This window comes from Scylla paramamosain, chromosome 1 (genome assembly GCF_035594125.1).
Source record: "Scylla paramamosain isolate STU-SP2022 chromosome 1, ASM3559412v1, whole genome shotgun sequence".
NCBI classification, from domain to species: Eukaryota; Metazoa; Arthropoda; class Malacostraca; order Decapoda; family Portunidae; genus Scylla; species Scylla paramamosain.
The window spans coordinates 13,422,501-13,437,500 of NC_087151.1; the positions used below are offsets into that span (position 1 = coordinate 13,422,501).

General features: G+C 43.8%; 1 protein-coding gene and 1 long non-coding RNA gene across 2 annotated transcripts in view; one reads left to right on the forward strand and one right to left on the reverse strand.

The window, feature by feature from the left end:
- LOC135100948 (nephrin-like) overlaps positions 1 to 15,000 on the reverse strand; it is a 56,160-nt gene that overhangs the window by 34,963 nt on the left and 6,197 nt on the right. Inside the window, exons 4-5 of the mRNA XM_064004568.1 lie at positions 7,101 to 7,306; positions 6,239 to 6,391 (exon numbers count right to left, since the gene is read on the reverse strand). Of these exons, the coding sequence (XP_063860638.1) occupies positions 6,239 to 6,265 (27 nt within the window). The 5' untranslated portion in view covers positions 6,266 to 6,391; positions 7,101 to 7,306. The remainder of the gene's footprint in view (positions 1 to 6,238; positions 6,392 to 7,100; positions 7,307 to 15,000) is intronic.
- LOC135100956 (uncharacterized) overlaps positions 726 to 15,000 on the forward strand; it is a 112,300-nt gene continuing 98,025 nt past the window's right edge. Inside the window, exon 1 of the long non-coding RNA XR_010268991.1 lies at positions 726 to 1,179. This is a non-coding gene — a long non-coding RNA (uncharacterized LOC135100956). The remainder of the gene's footprint in view (positions 1,180 to 15,000) is intronic.

Sequence of the window (15,000 nt, forward strand, 5' to 3'; positions counted from 1 at the left end):
TCATCCCACCACCACCAAGCACTTCTCAGGCTCGCCTCATCATCCCCACCATTCCTCGCCCTTAGCCATCATCCTCCATCACCACCTATCAACACACACATTACACTAGTGGACCCGTCTGCGAAGCGTATATATTTATTTCCTCTGTTTTATTAATGTAAGAATTTAAGGGTATTGAAATTCCTTTTTCATTTAAATGGCCACTCTGGAATATCCTCCCCTTTTACATTATTTTCTATTAATATTTATCTTCTTTACGGTCCTTTAATTCAAACGCCTTTAAGAGAGGAATGCAGAGTCCTTGGGAACTAAATTTACCGTAACCAGTTTGAATATCTTTGGATCTCTTCGTCTTGCCGAGCGGCAACTGACTTTCTTTTTCACACTTTTTTGCGTTTAAGGCATCGGTAAATCTAGCTTCTTATGTAAAAGAGAAAAAGTGGACACACACACACACACACACACACACACACACACACACACACACACACACACACACACACGATTTCTTTCACTCAAGCAGTACTGCAAAGCGCGCATCTATATTTTGCTAAGTACTGAAGGTGTGAAATTGTCTTCGGCCAGCTGACCGATGTTTCAAACGCAGGATATCTTGTCGGCGGGGTGATCGCGTTGACAGGTCCACCGCCACGCCAGTACTTCGTACTAAGGAGGAATAGGTGTCCGCAGTGTAAGTGTGAAAAGTTGCAGGTGCGAATAGGACAAGTTAAATCTGACAACACAAAATAAAATAAAAAATAAATAAAATAAAATGAAATAGAATAAATAAATAAATAAATAAATAAATAAATAAAACAAAAAATAATAAATAACAAATCAAAATCAAAACAGCAAATTTTTACTTTCTTTATTCCGGCAACGTTCTATGCCTGCATAGTGGATGCGTATTTCTTCTTACATTTGTAACAGTTCTGCTTGTTTTTTTAGTGTTGTTTGAGCATTAATGTATCGTTCAAGTACCGAGCGGTTTCGAAACAAAGACCCAAAGCGGTGCGGCTCACTTCACTCAGTGGCGTCAGTTCTTTCGTGCGGTGCACGCGTGTGTTGAATTCTGTGCTTTCTCGAACACTTATTTGTTTCTCTGTGGTCAAAGCTGAACAGGATTACCGGAGCCCCACCAGAAGCCTGTCCCAAAGGCCCGACAGTAACGCTAAGCAGGTAACGAGCGTGTATGGACGTGAATTTTTGTTGTGGAGTGAAAGTTTGGAGTGTCGTACCCTGCCGTGAGTGGTGACGCCGCTGGGCCAGGAGACCGAAGGTTGCCAGGCCGTCGTACACAACCCCAATTTGATGTTTGTTTTGCATTGTGAGACTGTATAGTTTATTGAACCTCTTCAGATTTGCTGACTAAAAAGAATGTTGTTGAGACTCGCAGGTTTTAAGGTGCAGGAACACGAATATCGCTGTGAGTGGGAGTGAGTAGTGGATGAGATGGCGGCGGCTGGTAGTAGGCTAGTGGAGCTGCTGCGCCTCAGCTTTGGAGCATCTCGGGCAATCGTGATCCACAAACGCACCATTGTCAGAACATCCCCCCTCGTATTGCACGTGTTTCTTGAACTCGTTATTGAGATGGAATCCTTCACTCATGGATTACAGCAAGGAATTCCCACATTTATCAATATGATCATACAATTCTTCGTTGTACGTGACATGGAGTTATTATAAAGAATAAACCTATTCTTTGCCACCGCTACATCAACTCGAGGTTTTTTATAGTCTATACTAGTAAAGAAAAAAGTAGGAATTGTCATTATAACTTCAAGAAAAAAAAAAAAAACATGTCTGAAGTATTCATACCTTTGTCCATATCTTTGTCATTTGCAGCGGCGTCTTGAGCAATACTAAACAGTTTCATGTTATAAATCAAAGTCTCCGGAACACGATGGAGTGATGAGATTGTAGATGAAGTGTGACGCAAGCGAATCAAGGAAGTGTTTTTAAGAAGATAGATGTAGACGTAGATGTAGATTTGAACATCCTGCGTCCTCCCTCACCGCCGCTGCGTTACTCTTGATCTCTGAGGTGTTTGCCTGATTACCTTCCAGTCATCGTGAAGTGTCTCCGTCACTCGGTGTATCACTTTCTTCATTTTCCGATCGAATTGATTTTCATCTCAAAAACAATTATGAAGGCTTGTCTGGAAATTCTTCGCGTGGCTGTCCTCAACAAAGAGGACGCCCGCACCCCCACCAAGCTGACGGTGTCCTACAAGGGCTGGTGGCACACGCCTATGCTGCACGTGCCTCTGGCCATGGAGCCGCTGCGTGACGGCGTGCACGCCACTCGCAAGGGTGGCAAGATAACACTCGTCCAGAGGTTTGCCAGCGGAAAGGCGCCCACCTTCCGTGTGAAGGGCCGCAACAGTAAGCTGGAGATCCGGCTGTACGCGCGGCGCACCCTCCGAACGCGGGCCCAGGTGGAGGTGGGCCACCTAGTGTGCAGCACTGCCGAGAAGTTGCTCAAAGTGCCCTTCGAGGTGAAGGTTGGCGGGAAGGTGGAGAAAGCCTTCCTGGTGGTGGCGCAGACCTCGCCCGTGCCCACCCCTCCACCCCCGCCCATTTACCCGGTGGGATACAAGCGGCTATCGAACCCACCAGTCCCGGAGTGCACCTTCCCTCTGGGAGAGTACGAGCCCTCTCAGGCCAGGCTGAAGCTCCTGGTGGAGGAAATGTACGGGCCGATGCCAGACTCCGGGGAGTGGCTGGTGCCCGCCAGCCCACCCGGGGCCCTGTGCTCGGCGCCAGAGGCAACGCCCCTGCCCCTGCCAGGACCCAGGGAGTGGCTGGTGCCTGCCAGCCCCCCCGGGGCCCTGTGTTCGGAGGCGGAGACCACGCCCCCACCAGGCGAGACTGAGGCCAAGGCTGACGATATCTCAGAAAAATACGAAGCAAACAGCGTGGGAACGTTGACTGATGGCGTCGTGCAGGAAATCCAGACCGGCGAGATGAGCCCGCAGACCAGTCCACGGGTAGTAGGCGACCGTTACGTGCGACTGTGGAATACGGCGTTCGGGGAGCGTTCAGAGTCTAAGCCGCTAGAAGAACAGCGAAGGGAACGTTGCCGGCCGACGCCAAGAAGAGTTGGTAGTTTCGAGCGGCTGTGTACCACCCGTGTTTGGGGAGGCGACGGACTGTGAGGAGAAGGACCAGGTCAGCCCGGCGCAGGCTGATGCACGCCAAACGGAACCGCAGATCCGTGTGCTTGGGGAGAGGCCTGCACACCAGCAGCGAGAGGCAAGCGAAGACCCCTCAGTAGGCGCGGCAGACCAGCTTGTAGAAGTCAGTGCCCGCTGTGTGCGGCTGTGGAGTGAAGTGTTTGGTGATGTACAGAATGTTAGCGGCGTGCGGGGTATTACTGTAACACCGTCTCGGAGGAATGCAAGTTTGACACCGCCACGAGGAATCGCGAAGCGAACACCGCCACTATATCCCTCACTAGTCTCCGCAGATCAGCCTGTAGAAGTCAGTGCCCGCTGTGTGCGGCTGTGGAATGAAGTGTTTGGTGAAGGGCAGTGATGTGTTTGGTGAAGTACAGAATGTTAGCGACACTCAAAGTATTTCTCGAAGGGAGCGTGCACCCTTAGAGAAATACCCTTAGAGAAATAACTCCAAGCCAGGAAAACCATCGGGCCGTGCCACCAAAACTTTCCTTAGCGCATCCATCTCTGTTGCTGAGTTGCGCTCATGTCGAGTCGAGTTTCATCCATTATCTCATTACAGCAGGAGATCTTTTTCAAACCATGCTATAATTTAAATAATGATTAAATAACTGCTGCACATAACGATATTTAAAGTGGCAACGGTTCTCTCGTCTACACTCCACATAATTTCCTCGTTATTTGTTTTGTAAATTTCGTAAATTTCCGACGAACGTAGGAGCTTTACGATCACTAAAATTCTGAAGGTGTCAGGCAAAAATGGAATACCTTGTATGAGAGTTGAGCTGCGGCAAATGATATATAAACATTATCACCCGCGCTTGTGTGAGACAGTCCAGCGTGTTCCTTGGCGCAGCATTTCTCCCAGCACTTCGATAACTTTCTAAAATATTCGTCTTTCAGTACAGAAGATGGTCCCGTTAATTGGTCAGATAAATGCACAATCGACACAACAGCTTGTGGTGCATGTTGGCCTTTCCTGAACAGTGAGTGCTGCGCAGGGCTTGTGCCGTGCGTGCATCAAAGCAGTGCAGTACAAGCCACGGTTTGTTGGTCAATTTTCCTCAGGGTGAGCAGCATCTTTAGATCCTGAGCGTGAGGTGCCCTGCAGCAGATTAGGTCAATTATGAAGGGGATATGACGGTGGTTAATGATAATAATGGTAATAATAACAATAATGATAATAATAATAATAATAATAATAATAATAATAATAATAATAATAATAATAATAATATATCATAATAAAATTCTTTCTTTGTTGCTTCTTCTTCTTCTTCTTCTTCTTCTTCTTCTTCTTCTTCTTCTTCTTCTTATTATTATTATTATTATTATTATTATTATTATCATCATCATTATTGGCCTGGTGGTGGAGGCATCAACGCGCTCAGCTCACAACTGAGGAGACGTAGATTCCAATCCCAGGTCGCTCAGAGACCAGCTGTGGGATTTGTTTCCTGCCGTTGCTGTACATCTTGCAGTGAACAGATGAGGGACGCTAGGTGAGAAGTTGTGCTTCTTAGTAGGAGCGGAAGGCCAGCAATCCTAGCTCTCATGTGTGTGTGTGTGTGTGTGTGTGTGTGTGTGTGTGTATGTTTGTGTGTATTTGTTTAAAGGGACCAGAAATTACTTCAGAAAATTGTATATAGTGTATCATTACTGTTTTTTTTTTCTCGTCATTGAATTTTACTACCATATTTACCATAGTGAGTTTTAACATTCTCTGGTAATCATTTCACCTTTTTCTACTATTTCTGAAAATAGTAAATTTGAAATCTATGAATATCTAAGATTTTACAAATCCAGTCACTTATATGCCATTTTTATGCGATAAATAAAATATTAAATGTTTGCAGACATTTATGGGTCTACTCTGACTTTGAATTTTTGAAAAAAAATCATAATTGTTCAAGTTCAAACATTGTATTTGTTCCTGAATCGAATGTACTGAATGGACGCACCCCGGAACAGTCAGCAATCAAGGAGCATTAGCATTTTTTTAACACCGGCGAACACTTACATATGGAAACATGTACTAATGAGCTGCTTGAGTGCCACCTACACGAACACCTCTCGTCCTAAGCTGTAATGAGCACTTGTTTCCTTTTAATGAATACCCATTCTAGTGTAATGAGCGCCTGGCACCCGAAACCCCCGTAATGGGCGGCAATCAACGCGGCTCCCTGCCGGTAAATACGAAAAGATGCAGTGAAGAAATGGTCGTGAAATAGTTACCCTCAGACATTTCCTGAATACTGATGTAATCGCGTGGAAATAAAGGGTTGCTGGAAAATACCAGATTATGGAGCGTCGGGTGTTGTGCAGCTCGTGTCGATGTGTGGTGTGTGGCTCCGGTCACGGTGATGAGTGTTGCAGGTTTTGGATGTATGTAGGTTTTGTTGTAAATAAGAGTGTGCAACGAGTAATACATGTGAGCTTCAGTTCTTGTAAAGAACCCTTCATATCATGATGTCCACTACATCGTCCTTGCGCGGCGCAGACGTTATTATAACACAACTATGCCTCTGGAATGTTTTTGAAGGCATTTGAGAGGTGAGAACATGAGGGCTTTGTAATTGTTGCTTTCATATATATATATATATATATATATATATATATATATATATATATTATATATATATATATATATATATATATATATATATGTATATATATATATTTTTTTTTTCAACAGCACCTCTGTGTAATATGATATGAGAAGCATTTTTTTTATGGTGGCATTATTTTAGGACAATACTCTGTTCATTTAAATACGTGGGTGTGCGGCTGTCCACGGGAAGGAGAAAGATGTACAAGCTTAATAAAGCATCCCGCGTGAACGTGATGCTGAGGGAAATACGAAATGGAACACGTGAGACGCGAGGTGAATGAGAATGTGTGAATGATTTTCACATTCACATGATGTGGAGGAGCAACCGCGCTTTTCTTGATGGCATGGGATGTCACTATGACAGCCACACACAGTATTGCAGTTACACGGTGTTACTATACATGGTTTGACGCAACAGGTGCGCTGGTTAGTGAGTGGGACTCGCTTACCTGCGTGGTGGCGTCCGTCATGAGCATGCCGTCCTTCCACCAGGTAATCTCAGCCTTGGGACGGCTGCCGGACGCCTCACACACCACCTTGTAGTGGCGCCCCTCCACCAGCTCCCCCTGCGGCGCCAAGGATCTTCACCACCACCGGCGGAACTGTGGAGGACGAAGAGCAGCATGTAGACTATAAGGAAATTAATGAAACGTTTAAATATTGGGTATCAGAAGGGATAATGAACAGCTTAACAATGCAGTAAGTGAGATAATTCAGCGGACATGGATTGGCATCACAAACTCCACATATTGGCCTGTTACTGGATTCCAGCAGCGATGTGTCAATACTTCCTTCACACACACACACATACACACACACACACTGGTTATGTTTATTCATTTATATATTTACTTCATGTATATATTTTTCATAAAAATCTATTTATGTATCTATATTTTTCCCCGGGGAATGCAAGTGTGAGCCGGCAATTTCCCTTTATCGTCTCTAGATCAGCACCAGCTTAAAATTAAATAAAAAGGGACTTTCCTGTATGCACGTAACCATGCGAAAATATTGACAGGTAGCTGGCAATGCGCAAACACACACACACACACACACACACACACACACACACACACACACACACACACACACACACACACACACACACACACACACACACATCACTCACTCACTCACACTCATCTCTCTCTCTCTCTCCTCCTCCCTCTCTCTCTTCTCTCTCTCTCTCTTCTCTCTCTCTCTCTCTCTCTCCTCTCTCTCTCTCTCTCTCTCTCTCTCTCTCTCTCTCTCTCTCAACACACACACACACACACACACACACACACACACACACACACACACACTCACAGGTCATGTCGATGGTGAGGGTGACAGCTGAGGGGGGCCGACAGGTTGGAGTTTGCGGCCTGGCAGGTGAGGACACGCTTGAGGTCTGCGCGGGTGAGTTGCGGCAGGGTGAGGGTTGTTGACGGTGAAGTCGCCTCGTTGCTCCTCGCTCACGTTGTCCAGCAGAGTTGTCGTTGACCACCACGTCACCATTGGGGGAGGCCGACCTTCGGGTATGATATCAGAAGGAAAAGAAGGGTGAGCAGTAAAGATTCTGACAAGACGAGGGATGAGAAATAGAAGAGTCAGGTCGTATAAGTCTAGTTTGGAAATAAGGAACTGGTAATAAGAGGAGTCACCACCTAGGGAGGACATTCTTAGAGCAGAGCATGGGAAGGGGAGGGATGGTGATCAGCAAGGGTTCTGAACTTTTGATGTATACTGTATGTGGAAAGTGGAAAGACGCGTGAGTATCGTGGGAGGGAAGCCTTAGGGCATCACACGAGAAGGGGAGGATGGGGATGGTGGCCAGCAAGGGTTCCGGCATATGAAGAAAGCTAACAAATGGAGGAATTCAGGTCGAGTCACGCCTGGTTTGGAAATATGGGGAAAAATGGAAGGAGGCGTCACCATCGCTGGAGGACGACCTTATATATATATATATATAATATATATATATATATATATATATATATATATATATATATAAATATATATATATATATATATATATATATATATATATATATATATATATATATATATACAGAGCATAGGAAGGATCGGAGTGGTGAGCAGCAGCGGTTGTGAGAAGACGAAGAGTGAGAAATGGAAGAATCGAGTAACTCCTGGTTTTGAAATAAGGGAGAGAGAAGACACTTGGGTACAGTTGAAGTCAAAACTCAACCAAACCATCCCAACAAGGATTCCCAGTACCACTATCAGCAAATCTACTTACTCACCACCCTCACCACCACCTCCACAACCACCGCCACCAAACAACCACCACCTCCACTATCACATAGCGTGCCTGGAAGTTCTGAATATCAAACGCCTTTAAAACACGAGGAAGAATTTCATATTCTCGCCCTGGGAATATTCGGCTGTTGTAAATCTCGGCTCCGGGCGTTCAGTGTGGGGCCCGAGGAGCCATCACGCGCCGAGCATGGGGATGGAGGGGAGAGGAGGGAGAAAAAGACGAGGGGATAGATCTCGAGAATAAGGACGAGAAGAACGAAAGAAAGAAGGAAAGATAGGAAGGAGAGAGAGAGAGAGAGAGAGAGAGAGAGGAGAGAGAGAGAGAGAGAGAGAGAGAGAGAGAGAGAGAGAGAGAGAGAAATCTATTATAGTTTTCTTACATTGGCGTTATTCCATAGTCGATGAATCCGTGTTTATCTCTTGTTTTTGGTTCTTAAGTACAAAAGGGTTCCGTTATCATTACATCTCCCGTATATGAAGCTCTGAATAGGATCTTAAAAACCACCTTCCTTTCTTAAATAATCGAGGAACTGAAAGTTTTCTGTGCTTAAGGAGTGTCTTGGTTTCGCTTGTTACATTTCTGATTCATAATAGAATTCCTTACCTCGAGATATCCTGATTTCGAAAATTTTACTGATCAGACCAAGTTAGTGAGGAGGAAAGTAACACCGGATATGATGCGATCAATTAATTAGGAGTAGGTGGTGTAAGAAGCTCTTAAAAATTAATGCAACCTTTTTATTTCCTCGCAGAATTTTTTTAACAAGATTTAGTGTGTGTGTGTGCGTGTGCGTGTGTGTTTGTGTGTGTGTGTGTGTGTGGGTGGGTGTGGGTAGGTGTGGGCGGACGTCCGTGTGTGTAAGCTGCGTCAGCGCGTTTGTACAAGTAAAAATAGAATTTCGAGAAAAAAAAAAATGGGAGAAGAGAGATGAGATGACTAGAAGGATAAGACATATGGAAAGGAAAAAGAGGAAGGATGAGGATATGAATGAGGAGGGGATTAGAAAGAGAACGAGCAGTGCCATCAGTAACCTGACAGGGAGAAAGAAAATAAAAAAAAGGAAGAAAAGGAGGAAGAGGGAGAATCGCAGGAGCAAATTTATCATGAAAGAAACCGATCACTCCACGAAATAGCCGAAGAAATAAGAAAAGAGATGAACACAGAAAATAGGAATCTGAAGCAATCGTCAGAGAGAGAGAGAGAGAGAGAGAGAGAGAGAGAGAGAGAGAGAGAGAGAGAGAGAGAGAGAGAGAGAGAGAGAGAGAAAGCCATCACAAAAGCTATAAAACATCTGGAGGAGAAAACGATGACGTGGAAGAGTAGAAGGAGACGGCAAGAAAAGGGAAGGGAGAAGGGAAGAGAAGTGAGAGAGAGAGAGAGAGAGAGAGAGAGAGAGAGAGAGAGAGAGAGAGAGAGAGAGAGAGAGAGAGAGAGAAAGGAGAAGGAAGGGAAAAAGAAACGGCTGTAAAAGGCAGGAGAGGAAGGAGATTGAAGGGTAGAATGCACGGGAACTTCAGATACGAGATGGAGAGAGAGAGAGAGAGAGAGAGAGAGAGAGAGAGAGAGAGAGAGAGAGAGAGAGAGAGAGAGAGAGAGAGAGAGAGAGAGAGACTAACCAAAGTAATGGGCTTTTTGAGTATGAGAGAAAGTCTAAGTGGCGAGATGTGTTGAAAATTTAATCATTGTGAAAGGGAAAGCCTCCATCCCTCCGCTTGCCACGTTTTTTTTTTAATCCCCTCCCATTTTTAGTCGTGTGCTGCATGCCGCGCCTCGCCTCGCCTTTACTCCCATCATTCCCCGGTGTGGTGGCTTTGTTTACCTTCACGTATCGCGGCGGAGACAAGTTATCCAAGTTATCTTAAACATAACATCGAAGTGACTATTAAATCGTCCACGTATGGAAAGAAAAAAATAATGAAAAGGAGACAAAAAAAAAAAAAAGAAAAAAAAATTGTGTGTGTGTGTTGTGTGTAGTACAGTCGTGTCCAGTCCCTCCCTCCTGTGCAAATTTGAACAGTGATCTCCCCTGTCGTCATCTTAAAGAATTGAGTTGTTAAACCTTGCCAAACGACGCGAGACATACATGCAGGACAAGTCAGCTGGAAATGAGGAGGAGGAGGAGGAGGAGGAGGAGGCGGCGGAGCTGAGTGTGGTTTATTAGTAAATAGGACGACCCACTATAAGGCGAGATGGGCTGGTGTAGTGTGCATCTGCCAGAGGTGTGTAGGCAGACAGACGCACGGCAGTCGAATGAGGAATTAGAATTGTTCGGCGGTTCCTGGTCTTAACACACATTTATTTTTTACTTTTACGTAACTTTGAATTTTTTTTAGCTATTACTATTAAAAAAAATCCATGATATTTGTTCATATATTCATTTGTTTAGGTTTTCAATTATTTATTTATTCATTTATCTATTTATTTACTCATTTATTTTGTTTTGCTTTGTTTCGTTTTTCTGCACCTTTATGTAAATTTTGATGATGAAATGAATACACAAATACGAAGATAATAGGCAATACAGGCAAGCAGACAAAACTGAATAGTGTTGAACAGTAGCAGTGAGAGCGAAAGAGGTCTGGAAGATAAAAGCAGAGAGAGAGAGAGAGAGAGAGAGAGAGAGAGAGAGAGAGAGAGAGAGAGAGAGAGAGAGAGAGAGAGAGAAAGCGTGCGTTACAGACTAAATTGCTGACTGATTGGCTGTCTGGCTGACTAGCTGATGGACGTAGTGACGGTCCTCATCAGTGCTCAAGTAACAGGCGACTGGCGGGGACTTGCAAGAATACTGAGCAGCGACAAGGGAGAAGAAAACAGAACGAAACGTGTAAGACGAGCTGACGTGCCCCTCCTACATGCGTCACGTAACTAAGGACCGTATTCTGAAACGCTTCTGCGCTACTCCACTACTTTCAAAAGGTTCTAGTCAAAGTTACACGGGTTTCAAGAGTGTTTCTATGGTTGTAGTGACAGATTGAGGAGATTTATACACTATTATCAGGGGAAACACTCTTGAGAACCCGGCTAATCATCTCTTTGGCCTTTGAGAAGGGTCGCGATGAGAGAGCAAGGTGTTTCAGAATGTGGGCCAAAGTTGGTTCACATGTATGTGTGTGTGTGTGTGTGTGTGTTTGTGTTTATGTACCACGCCGTCCGTTTCTGCTTTTATTTCTTTGTAGTGTGTTGTGTCTTAGTTCATCTCCGCCTCTGTCTGTCTATCTGTCCACCTGCTCGTCTGCCTCCCGCTGCCTGCATTGTGCTCCGCGCGTCCGCCGGGCGTGAGAGGCTCGGAGGAACACACAATGGTAACCCCCAATGGAGACTTAGAAATGTCCGATGCTTGTTAATGCTGCTGTGTGCCATTGTCTGTGCCAGAGTTCTGTGTGTATGTGTGTGTGAGTGTGTGTGTGTGTGTGTGTGTGTGTGTGTGTGTGTGAGAGAGAGAGAGAGAGAGAGAGAGAGAGAGAGAGAGAGAGAGAGAGAGAGAGAGAGAGAGAGAGAGAGAGAGAGAGAGAGAGAGAGAGGACACTTTTCCCCTTTGTGTAAATAACCGCAGACTTAGAAGCGCCTCCTAATGACAGAGAAAGCGAGATTTCGGGAATGTTGTGCAATGTCAGGAGAGCAAAGCGAGTGCAAATGTGGACTGAAATATGCATATGCATTTTAGGGTCGTTGAAAAGGTGTGGTGGTCGTTGCTGAAGTAAGCGGCTTGTCTTTGGAGTAGGCAAGGTGTGTGTAGAATGGGCGAGTTGTTTGTTGGGAGGGCAGGACATTTCGTGGTGTTCGTAGCTAAGGAGGGAAAGAGCCGTCATGAAGCGAGTTGCTTTTAACGTAACATGGTGGGTTGAGTCTCTTTTGTTTTGCGTTGTAGTGCCTGGTGATGCATCGCATTTCATCTTTAATTTGCTGATTAAAATGTAAAGTTGCCACTTCACTGACCTGCCAGTATACGAGTACGTGTCAGTTGCGATGTTAGTGTCACGTTAACTGAACCGCCGCCAGAGTGACACGTGGTTCAGAAACGATAGGTATTTTTTCTTTGTGCCTCAAATTTTTTAAGTTGGCTGATCAGCAGATGGTGTGAGATTAAACCCTGAAATCGAAAGGGTGCATCTCTATGTGCCACAATGCTATTTTTTTCTTGTTCTTCTCTTGCAAAATAAAGAGAGAAACTCATATCGTTCACTATTAAGATACTGTATCGTCAAAATATATGAACAAAGAAAATCAATCTAAAAAAATTAAAATAAGTAAATATATGAATAAAATTAGATAGATAAATAGATAAACAAATAAGTGAAATGATAAGTAAATATATAAACAAGTAAAATAAAATAAGTAAATGCGAACATTCCTCAACAAGAAATCTTTCGTTCCTTCAATATTCCAAGACGGAGGAACAATCAGCATGCCAGTGGAAGCACACCAAGACAAACTTCTGGAGCAGCCATTAATATCGACGGTGAAGCACATCCACCTGAATGCCAGATATGTCACAGGGCTGCAATTCAGTGTAGTTAATATTAGATTGGCATTTCTTGCTTGCACGTAATGAGGGTGCAAAGATGCAAGACACTGGGAGTTCCTTCACACGAAGTGATAACAATTTATGCTGGTTGTACTGGTGTGGGTGGTGGTGGTGGTGGTGGTGTTGGTATTGTTATTGTTGTACTACTACTACTACTACTACTACTACTATTACTACTACTATTACTACTACTACTACTACTACTACTATTGTTATTATTATTATTATTATTATTATTATTATTATTATTATTATTATTATTATTATTATTATTATTATTATTATCATTATTATTATTATTGGTATCAGTGATGTTGTTTTTCCTAGTGTGTGTGTGTGTGTGTGTGTGTGTGTGTGTGTGTGTGACATTGTCAGCATACAGTGATGGTGGTTAGTCGAGCACTATTTGCTTCCAACATTTTATCTTTATATCATGCATTTCATTGCAGCTCTGCCTCGGTTTTCTTTTTTTCTTTCTTTATTTTTTCATGCAGCGCTCCTCGCTTGTTATGCATACACTTATTTGTACATTTATTTTCATTCCTGATCACATGTTGGAGAATTTTCTTTCAATTTCCGTGGAAAAAAAAAAATAGATTTCATTGTTCATCCTCCTCATAATAAAACTTTAATAAAGAATCAAACTCAGGAAATAGAAATGTCTGAATTCAGCATTGCTCATACGGAAAGAAAAATTTCTTAAAGCATTGGGAAAATTCGTAATATAGTTTATGAGTGCGTTTGCACAAACCTAAACTCTTGCAGGTTAGGCAACACAGAATGTTAAGACACCGAGAAAATTAACTCAAGACGGACGCTCCGAAATTTTCATGAAAAAGTTGTTCAGAGCAACACAATACTTCATTGTCCTTCTTGTCCTATCCACTCCTATGCTGATGATACCACCCTGCACTTTTCCACGTATTTTCATAGACGTCCAACCCTTCAGGAGGTAAACATATCACGCAGGGAAGCCACAGAACGCCTGACTTCTGATCTTTCTAAAATTTCTGATTGGGGCAGAGCAAACTTGGTATTGTTCAATGCCTCAAAAACTCAATTCCTCCATCTATCAACTCGACACAATCTTCCAGACAACTATCCCCTCTTCTTCAATGACACTCAACTGTCCCCCTCTTCTACACTGAACATCCTCGGTCTGTCCTTTACTTATAATCTGAACTGGAAACTTCACATCTCATCTCTAGCTAAAACAGCTTCTATGAAGTTAGGTGTTCTGAGACGTCTCCGCCAGTTTTTCTCACCCCCCCAGCTGCTAACTCTGTACAAGGGCCTTATCCGTCCATGTATGGAGTATGCTTCACATGTCTGGGGGGTTCCACTCATACTGCTGTTCTAGACAGGGTGGAATCAAAAGCTTTTCGTCTCATCAACTCCTCTCCTGTAACTGACTGTCTTCAGCCCCTCTCTCACCGCCGCAATGTTGCATATCTAGCTGTCTTCTACCGCTATTTTCATGCCAACTGCTCTTCTGATCTTGCTAACTGCATGCCTCCCCTCCTCCTGCGGCCTCGCTGCACAAGACTTTCTTCTTTCTCTCACTCCTATTCTGTCCACCTCTCTAACGCAAGAGTTAACCAGTATTCTCAATCATTCATCCCTTTCTCTGGTAAACTCTGGAACTCCTTGCCTGCTTCTGTATTTCCACCTTCCTATGACTTGAATTCCTTCAAGAGGGAGGTTTCAAGACACTTATCCACCAATTTTTGACCACTGCTTTGACCCTTTTAAGGGACTGGCATTTCAGTGGGCATTTTTTTTTATTAGATTTTTGTTGCCCTTGGCCAGTATCCTTCCTACATAAAAAAAAAAAAAAAAAAAAAAAAAAATGCTGACCGGCGCGTAAATAAGCGAGGTGTTTCCAGGGCGACCCGTGAACGATGTGCTCCTGTGAAACAGATATGTACAGGCAGCACAACAACATGAACAACACTTCCTCCTCTCCGCTCTCTCTCTCTCTCTCTCTCTCTCTCTCTCTCTCTCTCTCTCTCTCTCTCTCTCTCTCTCTCTCTCTCAAGAAATACTGATCCACAAATTCCCAGCAGTAATAAAAAAACTGTAGTATAATACATAGCATTAGTGAAGCCACACGAAGAAGAATATGCGGTAAAATTCTAGAAGCCAAATTACACAAAGAACCAAAAACGTGGTGGAAGGAGTATTAAAGTGAGGACGACATAAATTCCGACGTTGTGTTGTTTATCACACGAGTAGAGATTAAGGCGATTAGACATGTTCTCTCTCCATACACGAAGGATTAGAGGGGGATCTTATTGAATTTTCCGAATAGTAAATGGACTCGATAAAATAGATTCTGATGGACTCCTTGAGATAGACCAGACGATACCAACGAGAAGAAACGTCACGGAAGTAGAAGGACGAAACATACAGCAGAC